Source organism: Anastrepha ludens, chromosome 6, assembly GCF_028408465.1.
Source record: "Anastrepha ludens isolate Willacy chromosome 6, idAnaLude1.1, whole genome shotgun sequence".
NCBI classification, from domain to species: domain Eukaryota; kingdom Metazoa; phylum Arthropoda; class Insecta; order Diptera; family Tephritidae; genus Anastrepha; species Anastrepha ludens.
This window is the reverse complement of record NC_071502.1, coordinates 68,197,851-68,219,639: the sequence shown is the minus strand read 5'-3', so window position 1 is coordinate 68,219,639 and position 21,789 is coordinate 68,197,851. Positions and strand designations below refer to the sequence as shown.

At 37.7% G+C, this 21,789-nt stretch overlaps 2 protein-coding genes across 11 annotated transcripts in view; both read right to left on the bottom strand.

The window, feature by feature from the left end:
* LOC128866374 (DENN domain-containing protein 1A) overlaps positions 1 to 17,026 on the bottom strand; it is an 84,814-nt gene extending 67,788 nt beyond the window's left edge. For 4 of the 10 annotated variants that reach the window (XR_008454929.1, XM_054107056.1, XM_054107055.1 and 1 more), the window contains exons 1-2: positions 16,565 to 17,026; positions 15,892 to 16,077 (exon numbers count right to left, since the gene is read on the bottom strand). Coding sequence is in view for 9 of the 10 variants with exons in the window: in XM_054107056.1 (XP_053963031.1) it covers positions 15,892 to 16,077; positions 16,565 to 16,581 (203 nt within the window). In the remaining variant the exon portion in view is untranslated. The remainder of the gene's footprint in view (positions 1 to 15,891; positions 16,078 to 16,564) is intronic. The other 6 variants (XM_054107052.1, XM_054107054.1, XM_054107050.1 and 3 more) reach the window with 4 other exon arrangements.
* A 950-nt stretch (positions 17,027 to 17,976) lies between these two features.
* On the bottom strand, positions 17,977 to 21,789 carry LOC128867097 (uncharacterized). Its single transcript, XM_054108196.1, has one exon. The coding sequence runs from the start codon at positions 21,787 to 21,789 to the stop codon at positions 17,977 to 17,979; it is 3,813 nt and encodes a 1,270-aa protein (XP_053964171.1).

The following is a 21,789-nucleotide window of genomic DNA, read 5'->3' as shown; positions in this document are numbered from 1 at the left end:
TTAGAAGTTTAAACTTTAACTGCTGTTTTCTCGAAAACTTTTTTCGCACGTAAGGTACCTTTTCGTAGAGCAGGTCACATATATTAAATTCATTTTATTAATTAAATTTAATCATTTCTTAAGAAACAAGAAATAAAAACGAACTATTTTTTGGAATACAATCAGATTAATTTTTTAAGTCACTATAACTTCTTATTTGCTACTTAAATTTTTAGGTTTCCAAGAACGCTTTCTCTTGCTTCTCTAAAAATTCTATTTCTTTCTGTCATACTTTTTGCATGTATTTTAATACATTTTAATGTAAAAAGCGCACAATTTTTTTTGTTTTTACCTGGTCGTCAAGCAACACTAGTTTTGTGGATCCTGTCTTCGGTCCTCTTGACTGGGGCGTGTGTGCTGCAGCTTCAATTACAGGCGGTTCATTAGTTAGCCGGTTAATGACCTCTATGGTGATCTAATCACATTTTTCATTTAAAATTAAGTTTATCGACTAATTTGCGCTTTGATCAATAAAAATGCTGAATTATTTAAAGAAAAAAAAAATTAAAATTTCAAATGACGCAGATTTAGAACAATGAACCAGACTACAGTTTTTGAAGGTTTTTCACATACTGAATCTTAATCTGAACTCAAAATTCACCCAGTACGTCAGGTTTTCGAGATATTTTGGCTTAATAGTCATGGTTGAGGTTATGTTACACTCGTACCTGAAATTCACTTGAAGTATTCATAGAATTTTATTAAAAACATTTTTTTTTATTTAGGCCACCCATTTAAGCTACGGAGAGACAACTTATAAGGATGAGAGACAATTTAATTATAATGAAGTTAACGGCATTGAATTAATGAGGTGCCCACGCTGTACAGAATGTAGAGGTGTGGCCAAGATCAACCGGCTCTCAGCGATTTTGAAGGAAGCAGCTGATTGGCTGACGTAACCGGGGTCAAGATCGCGGTTTGTTTACGAAAAACCCTGAGATTGTGTTGGTGGCGTACAAATTATATCAGCGATACAACTACTCATGTTACTTCGTTGGGCGGAATTCTGCTGCCGAATTCCCGGTGACGTGGCAGCCGAACTTATAGTGCCCACACTCACCGACGTGTATGTAGGTTGTTTCTGTTTGACATGAGACACACAAAATTGAGCAAAACCAAAGCCAAAAACCACCAAATGCAAATAGTTCATTTATCTATAATTAGCGGTTAATAAAACATTTAAATTTAAATGATTTTAAAATGTAGGTACTGTGCAAAGTGCATCTTGGGTTGTGAGAGAGCACTCAGCTGGCATGGCTTCAGGACAAAAATAAAAATTTCGCACACTAAAAAAGTACACGTTGGTGAGGTTTCAGTGGTTACGGCCAAACCTGGTAATCTACCGTGCTTCGCAAAATATAAAAAATTACCACCTTAGTGTATACACTTATTCACATACACTTGTATGTGAATAAAGCAAATAGAAATATATTTACAAAATAATCAATTCGCATTACTCAATGAAAAATTGTGAGCATACAAAGAAATGGCTGTGAAGGAAGAAACATCAAGTAAAAGTCGAAGATACAATTATTATACGAAATGTCTGATTAAGTTGGTGAGGTGGACAAGGTTACTTTCGATTTTTTTGCGTTTTAGTAGGAGCTCCAATTTTAATATATATTGCAATTGATTAGTTAGTGAAAAATAAAATATCTGGAGTATTGCTTCAGCACTTTACTTTAGTTGAAGCGATTTAATAATGTTGAAAGGGAAAAATTGCACCCCAGTTCTTCGAAAAGCAATCATAGAGTTGCAAAAGACCAGGTTATCTTACAGAGACATTTCAATACAATTAAACGTTTGAAAAACGATGGTTTTGAATGCTTTGGAATATTTATTTGAGTATAAAACAGCAGAAAAAAGAAAGAGCAAAAGACTACTGCCAGATTGATAGGATGTTCGTTAGGTTGTCAAAAAACGACCCCGGGAAGAGTACTACTGACATCCATCGATAAATTTGTGTTCATCTGGAAAAGCCAATAACGAAAAGAACAGTTGCGCTTCGATTGACAGAAGCGCGGTCGACCGGCACGGAAGAATACAACGCCGAATTGAGTTTCCTCGAAACGTCTCAAAATCAGTGGCGTAATATTTTATTCAGCAATGAAACGAAAATAAACAGAGTTGGTCCAGATGGAAGGAAGTAAGTGCATTTTTTATGATTTGACTATTACTTTTCTTTTTTTGGTCTTAAGTATTGTTGTCGAAGTTTTGTATTAGATTTTTCTTAGATAAACATACTGATACAGATTGAAAAAGCCTTAAATTTATAAAATAAAATCTATTATGTAAAACGTTTAAGTGATTTTATTGAAAAGTTTCAAATGGAGAGAACTGGGTATCGTTCTTAAGTATTTTTCAACAGCTGTAGGCAGGTATTGAACGGGATTTATCGGGAGTATACCCCTTACCCCTTTCCTATACGCACGCCCCCTGAATGCTATCATCGGAGTCCAACCACTCTTAAACCCACTCACCTCTCCCTTTGGACCCAACCCGTCGAAACAACATGTTTCCTGGGACTACCGTTGGATGAGATAGACGGGGACGACCGGTGACTACAACGTACTAGAGCTTGATGAATTGCTACAACAACAATAACGACAACAACGAAGAAGAGGGCGGAAAAATATGGTTTAAAGCATCTAGTCGAGTTTATACATACATTTTATTGACACTGCCAAGAGTTTCACAGTCTGACAGCACCAACAAAGAGCAATCTAAAGCTGTTAATTTTTTGTATTTCGGAACAATGACGCAAGATGACTGAACAAAGTTCAATTTTTGAAAAAGATAGAAAGTTGGGTATCTTATTATTTTAAATAATAATAAAATATTGTGGTCATTAAGGTAGTTTTCCAAGCTGAACTCCTTCGTAAAAAGTTCCGAATAAAACTCTCCGCTACGACCACGAAAAATTTGGTAGCACTTAATTCATAGCTGTGTTCCAATGATCAATAATCAGGATCGTTCCCGGGGAAATCGATCGTTATACTGATGAGGAAAACCCAAGAAAATACACTACATATAAACTAGAAAGAAATGATGCTAAGCTCAAATGGCAAATTTCGATACTGCGACACCAGCATGCACGAATCATAGTAGCACGAAGTAAACAAACAAATTATAGTTTAAAAAAAAGAGGTGGTCTGTAAAGTCGGTTTACTGACGATAGTTTAACGTGATAACGTCATAAGAAAATACTGATTGAATGGTTGCATTTTTCAAAAGAAAATTTTAATTTTATTTGTTTGATAGATATTTTGTATGGATATAGAGAATGAGTTAACATTAACATAACATAATATACTTTAACATAACATAACATAACATAACACAACACAACACAACACAACACAACACAACACAACACAACACAACACAACACAACACAACACAACACAACACAACACAACACAACACAACACAACACAACACAACACAACACAACACAACACAACACAACACAACACAACACAACACAACACAACACAACACAACACAACACAACACAACACAACACAACACAACACAACACAACACAACACAACACAACACAACACAACACAACACAACACAACACAACACAACACAACACAACACAACACAACACAACACAACACAACACAACACAACACAACACAACACAACACAACACAACACAACACAACACAACACAACACAACACAACACAACACAACACAACACAACACAACACAACACAACACAACACAACACAACACAACACAACACAACACAACACAACACAACACAACACAACACAACACAACACAACACAACATAACATAACATAACATAACATAACATAACATAACATAACATAACATAACATAACATAACATAACATCACATAACAAATTACCACGTATTAAAGCACTTATCAACAGCTTTCATTTGATACCCATATTGTACATACGCAACCAAAGGTTACCCGGGTCCACGTTTTGATTTATATCTCGAGACCCCAGTCACGGAGCGGCATGAAAAATACTCTGTACTAAAGCATTCACCAACAGCTTTCATTTGATACCCATATTGTACATACACATCCGAAGGTTACCCGGGTGAACGTTTTGACCTATATCTCAAGACCCTATCTACCAATAGGTATCCAAACTATACGGAAACCATCTTCAATACCTCCTTAACAATGTGTGGAAGTTTGGTTTAATTCGGTTCAAAGACACGGCGGGTCCACGTTTTGGCATATATTTCCAGACCCTAGTCATCAATAGGTATGAAAATTACCCCGTATTAAAGCACTTATCAACAGCTTTCATTTGATACCCATATTGTACATACACATCCGAAGGTTACCCGGGTCCACGTTTTGACCTATATCTCGAGCCCTATTTCCAAAATAAAATATAATCCATGTTACTCGTGATGTAGCTTTCGAATGGTGAAAGAATTTTTAAAATCGGTCCAGTAGTTTTTGAGCCTATTCATTACAACCAAACGAACAAAGTTTTCCTCTTTATAATATTAGTATAGATATGGTAAATATTACCATACATTTTTTCCTTCATATATAATAAAAAAATAATAATAATAACATTAAAACAACAGGTATTATTAACAAACTTGGTTTTATTTTAAATTCTTCAAGTGAATCAAATTAATAATAATCAATAAGAAGGCATATGCAAATACAAATACGTGAATTTATATATGTACATATGCGCATATTCATACATATATACGCTCACTTAAGTAGGGGAGAGCAAGATGTCGAACGTTGCCGTTCGTTTGCTTTGTTTGCTTTGTCGTTCCTTCCGCGCTTTCGCTTGCAGTTCATTCAATGCAATGAGCAAGGTAACTACATATGAGCAAGGTAACACTAATATGAGCAAGGTAACACTAATGAGCAAGGTAACATTAAAGAGCAAGGTAACACTAATATGAGCAAGGTAACTACATATGAGCAAGGTAACACTAATGAGCAAGGTAACTACATATGAGCAAGGTAACGACACATTTTTTCGTGCGTGCAGCCTGTTAAATCGAATTATAAGACGTTATCACGTCAAAAGTGTTGCTTTAGCGATATTTTGCGATTATTTTTCTTTTCTTGATGAATGAAATGAATTGTAATGGAGGTGCGGTAAGAATATTTCGAACGAAGCAAAAAATATTGAGAGATGCCAAGGAAAATTGGCGGTCCTAAGCTTTTCTACTAACATTTAAAACTTTAGATCTCAAATGAAAAAACGTAAGAAGTAAATTTATTATTAGTAAGAGTACGAAATAATAGTGGCTATGGCAAAAAAAGTATCTCGCATCTAATGGAATCACAAAGGACGTTCCTTGATTTATCGCCCAAGTGGGTACCCTCATGGGTAACCATGCTACATAACTTACCAAGAAAATTGTGAAGGAAACATCGGCTGCCACGTCACTTGGGAGATTCGGAAGCCGAATTCGGCACGACAATTTCACATGTATATCACTAACGTAATCGTATATCATTTCACATGCATTCACACACTCGTCCAAACAGTCATTGTTTAGATACCAACGAAGCGACTATGTTTTTTGACGTGATAACGTCTTATAATTCGATTTCACAGGCTGCACGCACGAAAAAATGTGTCGTTACGTTGCTCATTAGTGTTACCTTGCTCATTAGTGTTACCTTGCTCATTGCCGTTACCTTGAATGAACTGCAAGCGAAAGCGCGGAACGAACGACAAAGCAAACAAAGCAAACGAACGGCAACGTTCGACATCTTGCTCTCTCCTACTTAAGTGAGCGTATATGTATATGTATATGCGCATATGTACATATATAAATTCACTTATTTGTATTTGCATATGCCTTCTTATTGATTATTATTAATTTGATTTACTTGAAGAATTTAAAATAAAACCAAGTTTGTTAATAATACCTGTTGTTTTAATGTTATTATTATTTTTTGACGTGATAACGTCTTATAATTCTATGTAGCCAGCTGCACGCACCAAAAATGCGTCGTTATCTTGCTCATGCGTCGTTACCTTGCTTGAACAGCATGTTATGTTATGTTATGTTATGATATGTTATGTTATGTTATGTTATGTTATGTTATGTTATGCTATGTTATGTTATGTTATGTTATGTTACGTTATGTTATGTTATGTTATGTTATGTTATGTTATGTTATGTTATGTTATGTTATGTGATGTTATGTTATGTTATGTTGTGTTATGTTATGTTAAAGTATATTATGTTATGTTAATGTTAACTCATTCTCTATATCCATACAAAATATCTATCAAACAAATAAAATTAAAATTTTCTTTTGAAAAATGCAACCATTCAATTAGTATTTTCTTATGACGTTATCACGTTAAACTATCGTCAGTAAACCGACTTTACAGACAACCTCTTTTTTTTCCTATCACCAATACAATTTTCAGTTTTTTTGTAAACACACCCCGTAACGTCAGCCCATCAGCTGATTCTGTCAAATTCCCTCAGAGCAGAATAACGGCTCCAAAAATCTTTTCTGTTTTCGTCACTCGTGCGTACTGCTTTGCGCTTTATAGTATAGATTCATAATAAGGAAATTAAGAGTAGCCGAAAGAAAAATAATAAAGATACTTAAAAGTCTTAACAAAGTGTGAGATGAAAATTAAAGCAAAACAAAAATATTTAAACCAAACAAAACAAAACATTTAACGGAAGGTGGAGGCATAATAAAGACAATCTAAAGCGAATATAATTATGTATATATGTGCAAACATATGCATGTAAACACACATATATTTATACATATGTATGAACGAACATATATACACGCAAAAGGTAGACAAACTGCAATGATGACTAATCATCATAATAAATAATAAAAATCCCAAAAGACCATTTTAATTTGGTTATTCATAAGCTGTTTTCGCACTGAACGCTAGCGGTCAAAAATACGGGCGTTCGATAAACACACATTCACAGTTATAAAATATTCGTTAGTTGACTTATTTTACTGAGCCCTAAATGAGTATATAAAAAATATAGATATAATAATATTTACCGTTAGGAAATCAGGGCGCGCTATAAGTAATTTGCCCTTCACACCTTACAGCAATGTGACGAAGAAAATGACAATTATTTTCGTTTATTTTGCAACATTTTTACCATTCACTACTTTATATAAGTTTTTTTGTTAGGTGTAATGATAATTGGTTTATGAAATAAAAAAAAATCACTACTTTCATAAATTAAACTCGAACATAGATAAGACGTGTTTAATATAAATAATTATATTTTTGTGAAGGTCTTCCAACATACTCAGGTGGTTGCCAATAGAAAATAGCAAAAACGACAACGAGCTTCACAAAGCGAGGCATGTGCTTTACAAGGCTGCGAGACCTCTATAGCTAGTGTGCTATATTAATTAGTGTAATATTTCATAGGTGACTGCCGTAGCCGAATGAGTTGGTGCGTGACAACCATTTGAAACTCACAGAGAGGACGTAGGTTCGAATCTCCGTCAAACACCAAATGAATAAAAAAATGTTTTCTAATAGCGGCCGCCCCTAGACAGGCAATGGCAATCCTCCGAGTGTATTTCTGCTATGAAAAAGCTCCTCATAAAATTATCTGCCGTTCGGAGCGGGCTTGAAACTGTAGGTCCCTCCATTTGTGGAACAACATCAAGACGCACGTCACAAATAGAAGCAGGAGCTCGGCCAAACATCCAAACAGGATGTGAGCGTCAATTATATACATAAAATATTTCATAGGCCGCTATTAAAAAAAAAATAAATAATTGGCGCGTACACTTCTGTTAGGTGTTTGGCCGAGCTCCTCCTCCTATTTGTGGTGTGCGTCTTGATGTTGTTCCACAAATGGAGGGACCTACAGTTTCAAGCCGACTCCGAACGGCAGATATTTTTATGAGGAGCTTTTTCATGGCAGAAATACACTCGGAGGTTTGCCATTGCCTGCCGAGGGGCGACCGCTATTAGAAAAATGTTTTTTTTATTAATTTTGCTTTCACCGAGATTCGAACCAACGACCTCTCTGTGAATTCCGAATGGTAATCACGCACCAACCCATTCGGCTACGGCGTCCCCTATTAAATAATAAAAATAATACAATAATGTTTTTTAGGTTCTTCAGCCTAATATTGATTACTCAAAATAATTTGGTTTTCTGATTTCAGATACACTGGCCATCTTCATCAACAAACCCTTTTCAATTCACACATAGTGAAGTTACTCCCGGGGCGTCAGAGGGAACACATCCCTTAACTTTGCAAACAATATTGCAGTCATCGACGTACATACATATACTGTATTAAAAAAATTTTAAGCAGACATATTCGGATTGCGGGCTGAATTAGTGATGGATAAAATTTCATAAGGAGAACAAGAAACTTAACAATTTGCACTTTTTATTTCATTAAACTATAATTTATTCTCGACAAGACCGCCCCTATTCCTGGTACAAATTCTTATTCTTTTCCCTAAATTTTTTTCAGATTTTTTTTTAGAATATTTAAATTATGCCAGGTTTTGAGTGGAATCGACATTTCGTTATTTTTGGACTACTTGCGGAGACTATTTAATTACGATATCCCTAGAATATTATACCTTTTTGGATAGCTAAAAAGACACGCTAGATTTTAAAATAATTTTCAGAAAAGTTTCCATACAAAGAATTTTTTATCAAGTTAATTTTTAACAGTCAGGGCTTGGCTTATGTTTTTTAGACAATTTTTATTAAGGGGGTGGTAGGGTTTAGCGCTAAAAAAAAAACACTTTTTTTGTGAATTTTTTACAGAAATATGGCTTAAGATACTTTAATAAAATCAGTTACATGTTATTGTGCATCTTTTCAATAAGTTTTTAAAAAATATTAATAATAAAATATTGACAAATAAGCCCATGACAGAGTTTTTTTGGAGATATGTTTTTCGAGAGGTGCTCTGCGGTGCCAATCGGCATTCGTCATAGAATCATCTGAAACTAAAAAAGTCGAATTTTTCAGTTAAAGTATGACGTAATGCTCCCCCCCACATTAATAAAATTTTTTTTTTTCATTTTTGTAGTTTTGGTGGCAAAAAAACGTAAAACGAGCATTTTTGGCGAAAAATTTCGCCATATTTGTAAGTGAAAAACAACCTTAAAAAAAAAAACAAAAACAGTGTGGGGGGAGGTATTTTTGATTTAGAAAACGTGTGCCAAATTTGAAAAGAATCGGTTGAATAGTTTCGGAGTTGTGATTGGCACCGACTTTTAAGAAGTCGTTTCGGGAAAAACGCGTTTGAAAAAATTACTCTGAGAAATTATCGATGCTCCGCATTCGAGGTAGAGTGCCTACAAAGGCTATAACTTTGAGAGTTCTGCTCCGATCCACTTAAAATTGTGACACAACATTCTTGAAATGATTTACTATAAGATGAGTGAAGAAAAAAAATTTCGATTTTGTGACCCTACCCCCCCCCCCCCCCCCTTAATTGAAAGAGAAAATATTGGGCCCTTACATGTATATGAAATCTATCAGCTACAGTGGTTCACAGCTTATTTCGTGCGGTGCGGTTTTCAATAAAATTTAAATGTCCATTCAGAGCTACAAATATTTTAATTATGAACTTCAAGAAATAAATACAAAGTAACTTTAATTAAAAAAGGATATTTCCAACAAAAACAAATTACAAAAATCATTAAAAACGGCTTTTCAGCTTATTTCGTGCGTTTAGGTAAACTTCAAAATTTATACAAATTTATGAAGAATTTTGCTAACCAATGTTTTGGTTAATTGATTTTAGGCTGATTTAGACGATTTAAGGCTGATTTTGAACGAAACTGCATAGAGCCTACAATTTTTTTGAAATATTCGGGTGTTATTTCTCCCACTGCTCTTGTAACATGATTTTTAACTACAGCTGATTGTTTATATGATGTTCTCCCATTGAAGAACACTTCATAAATTCTCTATTATATTGAGGTCAGGTGCGTTCGCTGACATGTTAACTGCATGGGATAATGGAATTAGATTCAATTAGGTAAACATCTTTCGATCGGAACCAAAAACATTAAATTGACTTTCATAACTAAAGATTTCGTCCTTATTAACATGACTTTTAGGAGACTGCACTCTGGACTTTCTGGCGTCTTTCTTGACATTCCTCCACCTCCATATACATCTTTGGTCGGTCTCTTAAAAATTGTATTTGGGGTCTCGTAAACTTTGTCAACCACTTTATTTGCACATACAATAGGTGCTTAAATACTATTTATATTTTCTGCTAACTTGTTCTGCGAATTACGATATTTAAAGAGCTAAATCACAAATTCGAAGCCATTCATCATGATATATTAAAATTTATATTCGCGTCCAATCTGATATAATATGAAAAACACAGGAGCAAATCATTTAAAGTACCATTGAAAAAAAAAAATGTGCGTAGTTTGCAAGTCGCAGTAAAAGTTCCCACACGAAACAAGCTGTGGAATCGCTGTATTTAATTTCAATTATTCTTCTTGAATTAAAGTTCCTTTTAATTTGGGATAATAGAACACCAGGTTTGGCCATCCGAAGCAAATTGTGCGAGTAACTTCGGCTGTCACGTCACCGGGAACTCGACTGCGGAATTCTGCCCGCTCATCCCACTAATCCAATTTTCACACAGTCGTCCAATCAGTCGTTGTTCAGACGGCAACGAAGTAACATGAGTGGTGGCTGCGTTGAATTTTTTTCGTTTATCACCGACACAATCTCAGGTTTTATTCGTAAACAAACCGCCGTTATGACCCCGGATACGTCAGCCAATCGGCTGACTTAATCAAAATCGCTGAGAGCCGGTTAACGGCCTGATATTGGCCACACCTCAGCATTCTGTACGTCGTGACTTTGAATTTATTTCTTATTATTATAATTCACATAAATAATTACATATTCATTTATCTTTGAATGTACATTTAAGTTTTTTGAAAATACAACTTATATAAAAAAGGTCATATGTAAATTTTCTTTGAAATCAATAGACTTACGAAATACATAGCTGTGAGCAACTGTATGTCCGACTACTTATGTGTACGCAAGTTTTATACTATTACAACAACAAATGCTCACATAATAGTACAACAAGACAAAATTACCCCAACTTAAAATCGAAATATTGGCGATTAACAAGAGACTAAAACAAAGACGCAAATTGTTAAAGTAAAACACCAAATCAGCAAGTCTTGCCAGTACTCACCAAATAGGTAAAGAGTCGTTAGAAAGGCGCGCCTAGATGATGTTTTAAAATAAAACATGTAAAAATTCACTAATTCTATTCAAAATACGGCTCTTAACAATTATATTATCGATTAATGAATGTCTAATTGTTGAGAACGTCGAGATCTCGATATTGAAGGTTGTTCAACAACACTTTGCGCTATAGCAGCAATATTTGCAACAGAGCGTCCAGTTTTTGATCTGTCAGTGCTTTTTCTATCCTCGACAGAACCAGTTTGAATTTTCGACTCATTCGGTCGATTATTTCCACCAAAAACTACGAATTTTGCGATATGTTCTTAAGTTTCAACCATTTCCATAATAAGTTTCAATAATTTTAACGCGTTGTTCTATGGTGTAATATTTATTCATCTGTATACTTGACAAATGTCAAAGATGACAAAAAAAGGTACCGTCTAGGAATCATTCATTGCTGATCTATGCAATCTAGGCGTCACTTTTGAAAGACCCTTTACATAAATAGCTAAGCATCGCCAACAGGTGTGCGTGCTTGACAATAAAAACAAGCTAACAGAAAAAAATGGTTCGCTTAACAAATATGTGGCATATGCAATGCTTTCTCGATAATCGCAGCTCGTAATTATTGCGTAAACTTACAAATATTTCATTTTTTTGCACTTTTTTTAATGAACGCGTATATCAAGAATATTGTGTCAAGCCTATCGGAGCAATGGACGTTGTTATATTTGTATGTCCGTTACTCCAGACCGTGCTTACATACCTGATCGAATTTAAAGAGTTTTTCTGAAACTGGTTATTTCGGAAGTCTTTGTACGACATACAGGGTTTGATTGAAAAGTAATGACCCTCCCGAGCGGAGCGTCTGCCAAGCGCTCTACCGAATCGGCTGGTGGGGGAAAATGATCGTTGGACCTTCTCCTTCCACTAGAAACCGGTCCCAATTCGCTGGCAACAGCGGTGCAGTCAACATAGCTCCGCGCGTGAAAGCTCTTGCAGCGATAATTGGAGCCACGTTACTCGATCCAATTTTGCGTAAAGCTAAACAAAACGAGTACCGAAACCATTGGACTACTCAAGGAGGCTTACGGGGACCAATCTCTGTCTAGTGCCCAGGTAAAACGGTGGCACAAGTCGTTCAAGGAAGGCCGGGAGGACGTCGAACAATTGGACCCTACATCACGACACCGCCTTCCTCTGCACCTCTGCATTGGCCAAGATGGGGGTTCCGGTGCTTCCCCACCCTCCCTACAGCACAGACCTATTCCCTCCGGACTTCTTCTTGTTCCCGCGCCTGAAAACAAAGCTGAAAGGGGAGCGTTTCGACTCCATCGAGGCGATCCAAAAAACTGTGACAGCCGAATTGAACGCGATTCCGGCGGATGAGTTTAAAAAATGTTTCCTGCAGTGGAAGGACCGCTACCAGCGGTGTATTGAGGCTCAAGGGTCCTCTTTTGAAGAATATTAGTTGTATAAGCCAAAAGGTTTAATAAAACTGCTTAAAAAAAATAAGGCTCATTACTTTTCAATCAAACCCTGTAATCTAGTGGAACCTGTTTTTTAAATTTTGCACAGTACTTCTTCACATAATTCACGAGGCATTCCTGGGAGCCTCCGTAGATCCACTGTCACTCGATTTTCAAATATTTTGCAATCAAAATTTAGCAAAATATTGTTCAAATGTTGCATTATATGGAAATCGACTAAATAAACTAACACATCTGTATTGTCAGAAAAAATCTTAAAAACGTGTATTTTTCACCGAATAAACTCTTAATTCTATAAATTCAACTCTGATTTAATTTCCCGTCTTTTAACTCAAGCAACCCAAGTAATATTCCAGGTGTTTTATCCATCTCGAAAGAGGGTAGCTTTTGCGAAGACATTTCGAAAGCATAAAATTAAGTTAAAAATTTGAAGGTTCGTTGGATTTTCAATTTTCCCAATTGGTTTTCCAGGTTATGATATCTCATAAGAGCAATAAGAAACTTCTATTCTATTACCCATAGCCAGATTTAATTTGCAATCGTGGTGTTTTTTGGTTGTGTTAAATCGAGCAATTGATATTGAAAATAAGCAAATCGGGCGAAATCGGAAATAACCATGTCCATCGACAATATTCAAAAAAGAAAAAAGTGTTAACTCTTTTATAAATGAAGTAAAACTTTTCATATTAGGTGATAAAGATAAACTCAATAAAGGGAAAACGATGGAAAAAATTTTTGGGGAAATGGTTGGTACCCCATATAAATTGCAAACAGTCTAAAAGCACACAAATCAAAGTTGCGCATAACAGCAATCTATTTACAAAAAGTTCAATCGCATGTTTTCGTGATTCATAATCTTGCAAAAAGTTTGCTCTCTCCATTTTTGGTTACTGTCAAATTCTATAGTGTTATGCTGAACGCTTGTAATAATTATTACATATTATTTTATAACGATCAAAACTAATCATAATTATGATTGTAACAGGTGATTTTTGCATTACTGTTTCGTGCTAACCGGAGCCAGTTGGACACACCAAGTAAAGCCATGTTCTTCTTCTACCACCAGCTGATACCGCATCGAGTACTTTAAGATCAAGTTTAACTAAAGGCGCAACGTTCCCATGACATTCGCTTCAACAACATACTCTGATGTAGAAAATTATTATGATGTTAGAACAGCAGCATAACATTTACAATAATAATTCGGCTTCTATAGGGTGGGCCATGTAAAATTTGCTTTTTGAATCGGCTATAAAAAAAAACTAATAAATATTTTTTATTTTTTTATTTTGAAGATTGAACATTGTCATTTATGAATGAAAAATAATATCGTTCAAATGACTGCCACGACTGGCTTTAGAGTAGGCCATTCGATCAACCCAATTTTTAAGCACATTTTCGATTGTTTGGGCTCCAATTTCATGAATGGCAACTTCGATTTCGTGCCTTAAAGCATTAATCGTCTCTGGATGGTTCGCATATCATTTGTCCTTAAGGGCTCCCCACAAAAAATAGTCCAACGGGCTTAAATCACAGCTCCGAGGCGGCCAATTGATATCGGAATTCAAAAACGGTAGCTAAAAGTTCGAGTGTAACTTTGGCAGTGTGACAAGTTGCACCGTCCTGTTGAAACCAAATGTCGTCCATGTCATCTTCTTAAATTTTTGGAAACAAAAACTCGTTGAGCATGTCACGGTAACACTCGCCATTTACTGTAACCGCGGAAGAAGAAGAAGACTCACCACTTTGGAAATAGGTTTTAAATATTTCCCAAGCGTATAGCGTCCCATTTCGTAAATGTCAAATCTTTAAGTAAATTATGAACACATTTGACATGTCATTTGTGTTACCATTGGTTAAAAAATTGGTGGTTCAAAAAGCAAACGCTATATGGCCCGCCCTGTATTAGGAACCAACTAAACATAATTTCTCTCAATTCTGAATTTAGATTGTTTTTTTAGCTAGAAGTGGATCTGATATAATTTTAAGGAATTTATTCCTACAGAATGTATAAGATTCTCAAAAACTTTGAAATCAATGTGAATATTACCGATCTATTGATCGAATATTTCTTACTCACGTAAGGTGATTTTACGTTCCTCCATTCATTATTTAATTGAATTTTAAATTTCCGTGGATACTTTTTTCTTGCACTGTAAGATGCAAGCAACACCATTTAATCATTGTATAAGAATTTTTAATTCATATTGGCTGTTGCGTTTATCATAAAACTTTAGGTAAAAAAATAATCCAACGAGGCGTTTATGCACGTAGGTACATAAATATTTACTTAGATATCTGAAAAGCTAAATATTCTTATAGATTTTTAAATGTAATTCTTCATGTTTATTATCAGTGAGTAATTGCTGAGCAGCAAATTACTTGGAAATTTTTATTTCAAATAAATTAATTTCATTTATCATCCAATGGTAATTTTTTTAATACAAACATACGTTGAAAATAAAAATTATTCTCTTTATTTTAACAACTTATCATCACCTTGTTTACTTTCACAACTTTTGCTATACAAAACTACAACGAGCCATTCAATGTATTATTCGCTCGCTGGCCAATAATGCCACCTGAATAGACAACAATAAAATTAATGTTAAAGAGCAATAAAAATAAGTGTACATAAGCAATCAAGTTAAAGTAAGCATACACCTACATGCATTTGTATTTGAACATATGGGCTCACAAATATACATACTTACAAGTATTAAGATCTTATAGACACAAACATATTTATCGCAATGGACGAGCGTTTGGATGAATCATAGACCAGTCGACGCATGGCAAAGAGCATTGGCCAAATCTAAAGTAATCATTTACCTATGCACGAGTACATAAAATACATACATATGAATGTATGCATGCATCAAAGTACAATAATAGAAGTTAATACACGTTTCGGAATGAAGGACAATGAGATGTGGTAAGGAAATGGAATCAAACGCAGCATATGCGACCATCTAACAAAGTAAGAATTATTTGGATATGTATGCCACAAACGTGACTAAAGAGTCTGGTTACCGGAAGTTTCACCCGCATATCTAACTAGTATTTTGTTTTACTTCTTGTTCCCATACATTCTATTCTTTTTTTTTATATATTATGACATAACTTATTTACTTTTTACTTCACATTATCTACTCACCTTTCGATTTTACAGGGAAAAGCAAAGGCGGGAATGTCAAGCATTGTCTTATTGTCGCAATATCCCTCCGGAAAACTCTCAATAATATCAGCAGGTGTTATTGCTTGGTTACTTAGACTGTTTCTGTCTGCATTTTGTATGAGCGCGACTTCACACCAAAACTCGAATAGTTTCCTTACATCACTTCTGCAAAAAAAAATATATGCTTATTTTTGTTTTTATAAAAATAGTATTTTTGAACTTCATAAACCTATGAGTTCTGTAAATGTTCATATATATATTGAACCATCGTTTTTTAAGCCACTATTTCTTCACAAATCAGGATTTTGAGAAAATTCCATGAAACTAAATTCTCGCCGTACGTGACAATTGAAGGGAAGTGCACTTAAGCGTAACGCCTACTGATTTATAATCACCAAATGGACGCAGGAAGGCATATGTTACAGACAAGCTTTTCCTTTAAGGTCGTATGCAGCGTTTCTTCCATGGTCCCAAGGTTAATTATTTGTTGCTTCACAGCAATAATTATGACGGATAATCAATGGAATGATGGTTCAACCATTTTCATTTCGAATGCTGTTTGAATATTTCATCTTACTTCTTTTTTTAGAGAGATTAACACCGTACTAAATGAATATGTAAAACAAAAGCCACTTACGGCTGGTACACTCACTTGATACGGGAACTCATATCGTTGCGTCTCGAAGTCACCGCCTTGCTGCCCAAAGAATTTCCTCTACTATCTTATGCGAAAATCATCATGTTAACTTATTTTGAAAAATTTTACACATAAATTCTTTTATTTTATATATTTATGCCATACAATTTGCCGCTACTTAGTTATTACCGATTTCTTTAATCGCTTCGTTACTTTTGTTGCACGTCACTCTCAATTTCCGCACTTTTGCATGGGTTTTTTACACACACTCTTCTTAAATTTTCCATACACCGACTGCGCTTCAAGATTACGAGTTTCCCTTTTCTCATTAATGCAATTACAATTTAATAATTTATTCGGCTATTCCTATTATTTATTGCTTTATCAAGCTAGGCATTAAAAAACTTAACGTACCCGAGACAAAAGCAAAAACTGTGACGACAAATCTACAAACTGTAAAAATTAACGCAACAAAATAAATTAAATGACAGTTCAAATCAGATGAGTGTCAAATCGCGCGAGTCTTGCCAGATGTTTAACTGCCAATTGTAATTTTGCTATAGGGAAATATATATGTAAAATACCCTTTGTTTCGCTTTGGCATTAAAAAGAGGGAAATGTTTGCATGACAAGCGGAAACGGATAGCCCAGAACGGAAGTTTTATAAAATTATTTAAATATATTTCCTAAAATATGTAGTTGGCAACTTTATTGGCGTCACTAGAAGGTTCTGCTTCTAATAAAGATGACAAGAAATCGCATTGATGACTTGTGTGGATTAGTAAAGGGTCTATGTCGGAGCAACACGTTTATCTGACCTGCCGTCATCTATATACAGAGTTACAACAACAACAACAGCAACAAAATCGAGCTCTAGTGCTTGTTAAGTATAAGTTACTATAATGCATTTATTTCCGACTTAGGCAACCTTCACCAAAGGTTTGTGGCGACCATTCATGCAATTACAATAACAGCAACAATAATTACAAGCACTTATGCATTCCAATGGTAGCCGGTTTGTGAAAAAAAAGAGGGAATTGCGAATTTAACTTTCCGTGCGTTGTAGCGTTTATTTCGCAGTGTGTCCTCCCTCCGCTGGCTAACGACTGATTTCTGAAATCGAACCAGTCATTAACGCAGCGGCAAATTCGGCGAAGGACACACTGCGGTACTCATATACAAATTTAGCGCTAATTCTGTATATACGCGCTTGTACACAACTAGTATGTCCGCACAATAGGTAACGGTCAATGCAGAGTTCCTATTTCGTTGTTCCTTGTTCGCGTACATATGTACAAACGCGCATACACAGAATTAGCGGGAACCAAATACATAAAGTATAGTACAACAAATAATTTATAACTGATCAGGGTTCCCCAATATTTTTATAAGTAATCAGGGGTTCCCAACATTCCCGCCTCCGTGAATCAACCCGATTCACCATCATCAACGTCCAGAACTGCCAATTTGGAGACGGCACGGCGCTTTAATCCACTCGAAGTGCGTACGTCAGCTCGTCTGACCTCACCATCCGCTCCTGCATACAAACGTTCCACCTTGCCTCGACACCAGTCTCGACGAGATATATTTGGGTCGCATATGAAGACGAGGTCATCTATCTGCAGAGGTTTTGTTCTTTGGCACCACTTCACCCGGCGTGTCAATGTCGGAAGGTATTCCGCTATCCATCGTTTCCAAAAATGGTCCCTTAGTTGTCGAGCAAGACGCCACTGTTGTCGAAGAAAGCATTTGGTTTCCAGAACTTCGCTGGCAATCGGTGTTCGCGGTGTGTTGGCTTCACCGAGAAGGAAGTCATTTGGAGTCAGCGGCTGCTCCTGGTTGACATAGATGGGCAAGTGCGTCAACGGCCGAGAATTCACAATATTTTCCGCCTCGATTAGGAAGCAGTTGAGCGTGTGCTCCCGTGGCGACGTTTCCTTCAAAGTGCATCGTAGTACTCTCTTTACGCACTGCACCAATCGTTCCCAAGCGCCCCCCTCTGCCGGGTTGAAAGGCGAGTTAAAAATCCACTCTACGCCCCTTTGCCATAGCTCACCCTGCAGGCGATTGCAATCGAAGACTTCACTGAAGCGCTTTGCTTCCATGTCAGCACCGACGAAGTTCTTCCCATTATCGGACCTCACACGTACGGGAACGCCGCGACGATTTATAAAGTTGCGCAATACGATTATGCATGAGTCAGTGCTGAGGTCATGAGCCAACTCCAGATGCACAGCCCTGACTGTCAGGCACGTAAATAACGCCACCCATCTTTTTTCGTTGGCGCGGCGAACAGTTACTGTTATCGGTCCAAAGTAATCAAGGCCCGTATAGCTGAATGGCCTGACATAAGGAGTGAGTCTATCAATCGGAAGAGGGCCCATCAATGGCGATACGGCATGGATTTTTCTTAAGCGACAAATGGCGCAATTGGCGACTATACTGCGCACCAAACTCCTGAGGCGTGGTACCCAATAAAGGCGACGTATCTCACAAATAGTGGCTTCTAGATTTTGATGATGCATTTTGACGTGGTAGTGCATGGCGACCAGATTTGAGAAACAATGCTTTGGCGGTAGTATGATAGGGCGTCTCGCGCTTATTGGGAGCCAGCTGGCAGCTTCTATGCGTCCTCGTACACGAAGAACACCATCTTCGTCTATATACGGCGAAAGTTGAATGAGCGAACTGGTGCGTGGCAGGTTGCGACCGCTTTCGATGTGCTGAAACTCTTCGGCGTATTCACCGCGTTGTACGAGGCGGCACAAACAAAGCTTAGCAGTCTCAACTTCTTTGGCAGTCAACCCATAGCCTCGGTCTGGCGGTTTACGGCGGCGGCAAACGTCAATGAATCGCAGGACCCATGCTGTCGTTCTCACCAGTTTACTGAATGTAGAGAATCGGTTATAGTCTAGAAACGTACAGCTTACGATTGCAAGGGCGAATTTAGGACGTAGTTCCTTGTCAGCTTCCTCATGATGATTGCATGTAGAGCTCTCTGTCGGGCAATACTGCTCTTCTCGTAACAAAAATGGTGGGCCGCAGGACCAACGGGCGGACGAGCTGAAGTCGACAAAGTTATTAGCTCGAGTAGCCTCATCAGCGACATTGTGCTCGGTAGGTAGCCATCTCCAGTTTGCAGTAGTAGTTGTGGCTAATATCTCGGCGATCCGATGCTGCACAAATGGCTTATAGCGTCGATGTTCACTTCGAAGCCACTGGATCACTGTTTTGGAGTCACTCCAAATGACGCAGTCATCGATGTGCAAGGAGTGCTCCTCTCGTAGGCAATTCAGCAAACGCGTACCCAATACAGCTGCCTGAAGCTCCAATCGAGGGACCGTCAATGACTTCATCGGCGCGCATTTAGTTTTTGCAGATATAAATGCGACTTCAACCTCACCGGCGGCATTAGTTGACCTCCAGTAGGCTACCGCGGCAAAGGCATCCTCGCTGGCGTCGACGAAAACATGGAGCTGCAAAACTTCAGGTTTCCCATTTCGATAATAGTGCCGAGGGACGGTATATTCGGCGACCATTGGCAGTTGTTTACGCCATCCTTCCCATGCGGTGTTTACGTTGTTTGGCAGTGGCTCGTCCCACCGGATGTCATTCTTCCACACTTCCCGCATGAGGATCTTAGCGCTCACTACAAAGTTGCTAAGAAAGCCCAGCGGGTCGAAGATCGACATGACCACACTGAGAAGTTCTCGCTTCGTCGGACGGCGCCCTCCGTCCAAAACGTTGGAATCTACGTTGTTGAATCTCAGTTTAAACCCAAAAGTGTCGGTTGATGCCTGCCAAAACAAACCGAGGACTCTGTCCACCAGTACTCCTTCTTTATTTGCTATTTGACGGATATTCCCGTCACCACTAAGTGCTTCTGTCACTCTTAATGAGTTTGACGCGAAATTACAAAGATCGAAACCGGCCATCTTATGTATTGCGCGAACTTGTTTCGTTATGTCAGCTGCTTCTTCCTCTGTGTCAAAGCTATCGACATAGTCATCGACATAATGGTAGTCCAGTATCGATTTCACGGCTCGGGTAGCACCCTTGACTTTGTTGCCATACTCCAACGCATTGATCGTCTTCACATAATTGGCGGCGCAAGGCGAACATGCTGCTCCAAAGGTCATTACGCGCATCTCATATACCTCGGGCTGTCTGGTAGTATCACCTTGGCGCCAAAGAAATCGTTGCGCACATCTGTCGTCACGTTGAACCAGCACCTGGTGAAACATCTCTTTGATGTCCCCACACACGCCCGTTGCTCCTTCCCGAAAGTGGAATAGTATAGCAGGCAAAGACCGATACTCTTGCGGACCCTTCATAAGCTGTGAATTAAGGGACACACCGTCCACCTCAGCAGCTGCGTCGAACACCATGCGTAACTTGCCTGGCTTATTTGGATTCTTCACGGCAAAATGAGGCAGGTACCATGTTCTATTGCAAGTTAAAGCGGCTTCTTCTGGCGACAGCTTTCGTGCGTAGTCCTTCATGACGTAAGAACTTATGATGCGGTTATATTCAGCGGCAAAGTCTGTATCGCGCCTCATTTTTGCTTCAACACCCGCTAATCTTTTCAAAGCCATAGAATAGCTGGCAGGTAGCTGTATGTCGGAACGTTTCCAGAGCAGACCAGTCTGGTACCTTCCTTCAACACGGCATGTAGTAGACTTCAAGATTTCCCGAGCACGGACGTCAGCTTCACTCTCCATGATAGGTGCAGCTCGAACCCCAAAGCTTTCCGTCTCGAAGTATTCAGCAACCATATTATGTAGAGATTGATCAGTGTGGCAGTTAACGAATAAGCATGATGGCAATGATGGATCGGAGTTCATTGTTGGCCCAAATACAACCCATCCTAGCTCAGTATTCGCAGCGAATGGCCCACACTTGTTTAGCTGCATTGTAGTTGACGGCAAACCGAGGTGGCAGTGGTCGAGTCCGATTAGCAGCTTTGGCTTGACTTGTGCGTATGGTTCAACTGCCAGCTTATTCAATTGGCTTTCATGGCAACGCAAATCGGATTTATTCAGACTCTGAGAAGGCAGCTGCAAGTTTGAAACACCATAAACCCTTCGTAACTTATGTCTCTTTTGCATACCGGCACCACTCACGAGTAGATCTACCACCATGGCCGACTCCTGAGCGGCACGTCCTCCGAACCACTGTAGGTTCAAGCGTTCAGTCCGGCCACGTAAGCCGAGCTCTTCAATTAGTGTGCTATCAATCAT

Bases quoted from the DNA above. Each gene is read 5' to 3' on its own strand.
- LOC128867097 (XM_054108196.1), bottom strand. From the start codon at position 21,789: ATGATTGATAGCACACTAATTGAAGAGCTCGGCTTACGTGGCCGGACT.